Source organism: Acinonyx jubatus, chromosome C1 (assembly GCF_027475565.1).
Source record: "Acinonyx jubatus isolate Ajub_Pintada_27869175 chromosome C1, VMU_Ajub_asm_v1.0, whole genome shotgun sequence".
NCBI classification, from domain to species: Eukaryota; Metazoa; Chordata; class Mammalia; order Carnivora; family Felidae; genus Acinonyx; species Acinonyx jubatus.
This window is the reverse complement of record NC_069381.1, coordinates 97943657-97950699: the sequence shown is the minus strand read 5'-3', so window position 1 is coordinate 97950699 and position 7043 is coordinate 97943657. Positions and strand designations below refer to the sequence as shown.

The 7043-nt window shown below is 53.2% G+C and overlaps 1 protein-coding gene and 1 long non-coding RNA gene across 2 annotated transcripts in view; one reads left to right on the top strand and one right to left on the bottom strand.

Moving 5' to 3' along the window:
- Positions 1 to 2259: 2259 nt before the first annotated feature.
- The window catches only part of ATP1A1 (ATPase Na+/K+ transporting subunit alpha 1), a 29649-nt gene continuing 24865 nt past the window's right edge, over positions 2260 to 7043 (bottom strand). The window contains exons 18-23 of the mRNA XM_027060808.2: positions 6792 to 6915; positions 5727 to 5872; positions 5495 to 5625; positions 5117 to 5218; positions 3030 to 3121; positions 2260 to 2621 (exon numbers count right to left, since the gene is read on the bottom strand). Of these exons, the coding sequence (XP_026916609.1) occupies positions 2593 to 2621; positions 3030 to 3121; positions 5117 to 5218; positions 5495 to 5625; positions 5727 to 5872; positions 6792 to 6915 (624 nt within the window). The 3' untranslated portion in view covers positions 2260 to 2592. The remainder of the gene's footprint in view (positions 2622 to 3029; positions 3122 to 5116; positions 5219 to 5494; positions 5626 to 5726; positions 5873 to 6791; positions 6916 to 7043) is intronic.
- Positions 4270 to 7035, top strand: LOC128313964 (uncharacterized). The gene is made up of 2 exons (XR_008295181.1): positions 4270 to 5647; positions 6270 to 7035. It is a non-coding gene; the product is annotated as an uncharacterized LOC128313964 (long non-coding RNA).

Sequence of the window (7043 nt, the reverse complement as noted above, 5' to 3'; positions counted from 1 at the left end):
AACACACAAGAATAGGAAGCGGGCAGAGGGAAAGGCATGGGAACCCCCCTGAGGAAACGAACAGCCAAGGAGCAGGTGAGGAGGAGGCAGAAGGCTAAGGAGTGGGCAGCCATGATGATGGTAGAGATGATGGGTCCGGTTTGGGCAAGGGGGTGATGGAGACACAGGTGCTGTAGAAGCCAAGGACCGGGAATCAGGTCAGAGACGACAGTTATCAGTGGACTGGTGTTATTAACAGGAGCCGGGAGGCGGCGGAGGGATGATTAGGTGAGCGAGTAGAGGGAGGAGGCTGGTCAGGATGGCTGTGTTGCAGATTTGTGGGGGTGCACCGTCTCTGGGGTCAGCATCCCTCAGCTGTTTCCTTGTTCTGGAGCCATACTTAGCCACTACCGAGAGGGCTAAAGTGAGAATTGGAGTGCAAAGCAGAAATGAGCCCAGGCGTTGAGTCTTTTAGAAAGCTTGGAAACATCTGACCCATCAGGAGGCCTGGTTCTGGTACCAGTTTTACCCGTCACTTAGCTGCTTCCTCTGGAGCAAACTTTTGGCTGTACAACTGGTTATTCAGTGATTGTCCGAAGGTGGAAATGTTCTGGTGGGAAGGGGGTGGGAGGTTCGGAGACTCCCCTTGTCCTGCCCCACCCTTCCTCCAGGTGTTTCGAAGTCGAGGGCCGCTTAGAGCGGTGAGAAGCCTGGCCTGGAATCTCCCTGGGGTCACCCCACCCCCTGACCCTGACTCTACCGTGTCAGGCTGCTTCGAGCTCTTTGGGAATACCCATGACCTTCGTTGTAGTGGTGTTGGGTTCACTGGTCAACCCTCCAGGGGTGCCAGAGAGCAGACACAGGGGCAGTAGGGGTGGGGACAGCAAATCTGACAGGGCTGTGCATGGGGGAGGGGGTTGGGTGCTCATGAGGGCCATCGTAGCAGTGAAGGGCAAGGTGTCCTCGAGTGGCCAGTTACCACCCGTTTCCTGGACTCATAATCCTGAGGACTTTGTTAGCTTCATCCTAGTTTCCATGTTGGGCGAGCAGATGGCTATTTTGAAAGATGATTTGCTGGGCCATCTGATAGGCTCAGTGGAGTATCGACTTGATTTCGGCTCAGGTCACGATTCCGGGGTGGCGGGATTGAGGTCTGCGTCGGGCTCCGCACTGAACTTGGAGCTTGTCTCTCTCCCTCCCCCCCCCACCACCCCACTCACACTCTCTCTAAAAGCAAAAAATTAAAAACTGACTTGCTTACAAGTGCAGAGATCACCCCAGGGGAAAGTGTCCCCGAGAGAGGAGGTTAGAACTGGTTAGACTAAGGTCAGCCCTCCCAGTTCCTCCAGCTGGAGAGGGGACAGCCGATGACAGCCAGTATGCGGGAATTCGCTGGTTCCCTTCCTCTCCCATCGGTACAGCTTGGAAGTGAGCTGCAGTCAAGAGGCATGAGCAATGCCTTAAGCTTTCAGAGAGAAAAAAAAATACTTGAACTCCTTCTCTGCCTGCCTGTCGACGTACTCGGGTGCCAGAAGTAAGGACTCTATTGTATCTGCTTGAAGCAGGGACAGCCTTGGAGCATGGCTAGGTGACAGCAGGCACACTGGAGTGCTGAGCCCTGAGACCGAGGGCTGGGGGGAAGGGAGGGGGGGTTACACTCACACTTTGAGAACAGGTGTTCTCAGACTTGACCCTGATGTAAACAGGTCTCTCTTACCTTTTTCTTTAAGTGCCTTCTGGCACCTAAGCTCTTTCTGCAGTGGAGCTGTCTGATGGTACATTAGGAACGAGCTATGTGATAGGGAAGCGCTTTGTGATACACGGGCCATGAGACCGTGTAGGCCTACTTCTCAGACCTTGGTCTAGAGATGCTTGAGGCTGCTGTGGTGGGGACCCGGGGGCTGTGCCAGCTTGACAAGAGGGTATGGTACTAAGGCACTGAATCCTTCACAGGACATGTGCCTCCGTCAAGGAGCAGATGTGAGACAGCTGGAGTTGCAGCCACACCACTCACCCTGAGGTAGGTCCACAAATGTATCTACTCAGAACAAAAGAGCCAGGGCACAAAGTTACCCCTCAACAGTTCTCAAACTTGAATGGGACTCAGAATCGCCTAGAGAGCTTTTATACAACCAGAGGACTGGTTAGCTTTGGTTCGGGGGGGGTCTGGGTTTGCCGTGCCAACAAGTTCCGGGCTGTTGAAGCAGCCAGTACAGGGATGCGCGCAGAGAACCACACTCTGACATCAGGGCCACGAAGGTGACGAGGGCACAAGATCGATTCCGTTATAATAGCCATCTTTATTTGTAAAAATCCAGATATAAAATGTATTCTTTCAGTCTTTCCAAGTTTTCCTTTTTACAAAAACAAAAAGGCACATAAAAACCTTCCCCGCTGTCATTCCCATAGACGGTGTTTGTCAGGCAGCCCTCCCCCCTCCCCCCCCGTATAGCTACATGCTTCATTCCGGGACGTCTCGCTTCCCCCACATGCTTCGGTGCTTTCCTACCAGGGTAGAGTTCCGAATTCCAAGACTGAAGTACACAAAGAGGGCGTGGGGGGTGGGTGCAGGTGCGTGGTAGGATGCTCCACGGCGTGCAGGACACGGGGGGCCTAGTAGTAGGTTTCCTTCTCTACCCAGCCTATAGGCAGCAAAGAGAGACAAGACACTTGCAGTAAGTCCTGGCTCTAGGGCACAGTGGGAGAAAGAGTGTCGAGGAGTGACCTGAGGGTGGGTGACGAAGCTCGGGGGGTGGGGGGGGGGTCACTCAAATTCGGCATTAGACCTCAACTCTCTCTGTTTTTAGGAAGAACATGTTAATTGGGAAGATAGTTTAGGTTTCTGCCCAACTTTCCACTGGATCGTATTTGGGTTGTAGTCTAAAATACGATCGGTTCTGAAACCTCAATGGAGATCGTGAGGATGGGACTATAGCATTGGGCAGTTTGCTGGTCCAATGGCCTGGGCCGAGCCCAGACACTTCAGAGGAAATAAAAGACACAGAAATACCGCCTCTCCCACAACCCTGCTGAAGGTAAGATGAAATTACCGCCAGGGCGTCGCCTGATGATGAGTTTTCGGACTTCGTCGTACACGAAGATGAGAAGAGAGTAGGGGAAGGCACAGAACCACCAGGTAGGTCTGGAAATAGAATCAGGTACTAATTTATACATGAACACAAGTCAAAGGAAAGAGAAACCACATATTACCCAGGACAGTGGAATAGCCTGGAAGGAGGAGCCAAGTATAATCATGGTTAACTATTGAGCCATTAACACAGAACACACAGAAAGGTCTTAAGAACAGAATGCTGCTCCCTGCGCCCAGGGCCTGGAGAGGCTCAGGAAACCAGACTGCAGACTTTATGAAGGAATCCCCTTTTACAAGTTTGGTTTTTGAGATTTTCTGTTGACCATCCCCCAGCAAATGGGCATTTACTTTCTTCCCCTTTCTAAAGTGTTTGAGGAACTTGAGTGTGGTATATATATATTATATCTAACGTCCTGGCATCTGAAGATAAAGCACTGCCAGAGTAGATCAGAACCATGTATCCATCCCTTGAATTCAGTCAGCTGGGTGCTGAATCCCAGCACCAGGGAATGAAAAAAGCTGAGCCCTAATAGAGAACAGAGCTTTGGGAGCCCAGCGGCTGCTGCCACATCCCCAGCCTGGAGACAGGCACCCTGGACAGCCCTGTCAAGGGCCATGCTTTCCTGACTACCAACTTCTGCAGTCAACAGAGGAAGGCGTTCCCAGGGCAGAAGCCTGGCAATCTCTTCTTCCTGGCGCTAGAGGTCTTCCTCCACAGCTAAGAGAGGAGGATCTCCTTTGGCTCGGTCGCCCAGAGTAACTGAACCACCTTCCTAATTGGGTAGAACCTGTTGGGAACAAACTCTCTAGGCACAGCAAAGGAGGTCCTGAGGCCCGACTCTATTTCAGTGTGACTCTTCACTTCAGGCTTTGAGAGAGCTCGGTGGTTCTCCTGGCAGACAGAATTCCCCTCGGACAAGGCCTGCCCCTGTTGTACGCCAGCTCTGTGCAGGGTGCTGGGGACGCGAAGTCCAACAAGATAGCCCATGCCTTAAAGATTACAATCTAGGGAGGAGCAGACGTGACCAGTAATACCAAAGAAGGGGTGTACCTGCACATGTCTGAGGGGGGTGAGCTCCAGGGCAATCAGCCCTGAAGGATTACCCAGGCCGATGGGGTGGGGGGTGGGGAAACATCCTGACCAAGTACATGGGCAGGGGAAGAGAGTACTGAATTCACCTACAGAAACTTGCATGGCTACAAGAGAAGGCTAGAAAGACCGCTTAGACGCTAGTGAGACAGACCCTAGATGCCGGGCCAGCCTTGTACCGAGGATGTCTGCAGTGACAACATGTCAGTGAGGCCCATGGGGCTTGGCTGGGGTCAATGGAAGGAAGTGTCGGCTACAAGCCAGGTGGGATGGGTCTGAGAGAGGCTGGGGAGACTTCGACATCAAAAGCTCATGTTGTACAGGGGCCACATTCTGTGCCTTAGCATCTTTTCATCAAATGCAGTCGCTTAACCTCAACCAGTGAGTAGACCCCACCCAACACCCTCTGTTTCTAAAAGTACCAAAATTTGGACTTCTGATAAACCCGAATTTTTTGCATACGGGGGTTTACCACAAAGTCCTTCACTGTGTTTTGAAAAGGCCAGTTTGGTTCTGAGCAAAGACCAGTGGTCAGCTTTCTTTGGTCCCCTCCCCCCATGATCCACCTCAAGCCTGCTTCTCCCACCTCCTTCCTGGGAAGGCAGAGGATTCAGAGGCCCACAACGGCTGGGGCCTGTGGTGGGAACACACAGGGGCTAGGGAAAGCAAATCAAGATCTGAACCTGATCCCCAAACCCCAGGGCACATCTGGTCCACCTCTAATGACAACTGGACTGGCGCCATGGGGCACGCAAGCACTCACGCAGTTGGCCGGTGAGCGATCTGGTACCAGAGCCCGTTTAGCCAAAGCCTGAGCACTGGCCAGTCCTTCCTAATTTCCAGTCCAGAGGAATTCTGGACCAATTCCTAACAATAGTAGCTACTGGCACACGTCACGAGAGGAAACGCTCCACGTCTATCTCGCACTTTGTGGAGCTGGAAGAGGAGCGACTTACTTGAGGGGGTACATCCTCAGGGCCACGCCCATTCCAGGGCAGTAGGAAAGGAAGGCAGCAAGGGCCGTCTCTTCAAAGAGGCCGAATATTAAGATCTTGTTCCTAAAGAATCAAGGGGAGAGAAAGCTTAAGGACACAAACAGAAGTTTATCTTCCAAAGCCATCCCTGCGTCAAAGGGCAGATCGAGGTCTCTGTGTAGGAGCTATACTCAGGAACTTGAGGGCAGATGAAAAAAAAAAAAAGAAAATCACAATTTGCTTCCTAAATCTCCAAAAGCAAGATTCCAGAAACTGCCATGTGTCAGGTGCTGGGGTTTTGCACAGAGTTGAGAAATCCCCAGACCCCTTGGGTGAGGGCCCTGAGCGCTCCCTACTCACTTCATCCCCTGCTGGAAGACGGAGTTCCTCCGGGTCTTACAGATGACCAGGTCAGCCCACTGCACCACCACGATGCTGACGAAGAAGGCCGTGTGGCAAGTGAACTCCACGATTTTCCTCTGTTCGTACGTCTGGGACACGGAAGGCAGCCAGGTAAGCTCGGCCCGCACGGCCGGTGGCTGAGTGGCCACCGTCCCCCCCGGGGGCTCCCACTGGCCAGACCCGTTCTCACCCACTGCTGCCCATAGCTGTCCTCTACGTCGTTGATCCAGCGGTCATCCCAGTCCACGCGGAGCCCCAGCAGGTGGGTCGGGAGGAAGCCGTTCTCAGCCAGGATCACGAAGTAAGTGAAGAAGCCTCCCAGTGCCTGGATCATCCCTGCGAGTGAGGAAAAACGCCTTTAACCTGGTCTGGGGCATCTGCAGGCACTTCACCTGACTGCCTTCAGGGCAGTCTTGGTCACCAGTTGACAGATGACAGGGAGTATAGAGGACCACAGGGACACATCCCTCACCCAGCGCCCTCTTCTCTTTTTGAGTCACTTTTCAGAGCTTTAAAAGACGATACACAGGTCTCATTCGGAGACACGTGCCCCGCCCCCCGGCTCTGATTTCATCATCTGCCTCTACCAGGGCACAGCCTTTCAGGGGAAAATGCTTCTCTATGTTTTAATCTCTGCTACACGGAGACTTTTTTCCCCATCTCCTTTTCCCATATTTGAAATAGCGAATGGGGCACTTTCTGACCCAACCCTCCCCCCCTCCTTCCTTTTCAGGGCCCTTCGCTTCTCCCCTGGCATCTGGTCTTGCCACACTGCCCCGAATTCCCCAGGGCACGTTTCCTCCTATGCTCTGGACCTCCTTAAAATGAGGTCTCCGAGACCACCTGTTAGCTCCACCGGTGGAGCAGAGATCAAGCCCGGTGCGGGGTCACCATGTGGTGACCAGCCAGCCAAACTTTCAAGCTCATGCAACTTCGTCAAAGCCTAACTCTCTATCCAAATCCGTGGCCAGTATTACGTACCCCCGGGAACAACTGCCTCTGAATGACCTGTGCCTGGCGAGCTGAGGGACCGCTGAGCCCAGGCTGAAGAACTACGGTTTCCACTAAGAAGTAACTGGGCAGACAGGAGAAGATTTCTTCTCACTCAAGAGGATTTTGTACAAAAAGCTCCCTGAGTCTCACACGGTGTCCTGGCTCTTGCTAGATCTGAAGTCCCCCAAAGCAAGCCCCTAGGCCGCCCCCACCACTACAGACGCTCCCTGCTCAGTGCCGGTGTCCGGGGACAGTGGCTCACCGATCTGCCCGTAGGCCATGCTGATCAGCCGCTCGTTCACAAGCTTGTCCGTCTTGGGGTTTCTGGGCTGTCTCTTCATGATGTCGCTCTCAGCTTGCTCGTAAGCAAGGGAGATGGCAGGAACCTGGGCGGGGGAGGGAGGGAGAAGTATAAACGTCGTCAGATACCAGGAAGCTGACTTCGTGAACCTTCCTTGCCCTCTCCCTTTTAAAACCGTGAGATGTACCATGAGATGTTATTACCAGTCCCATC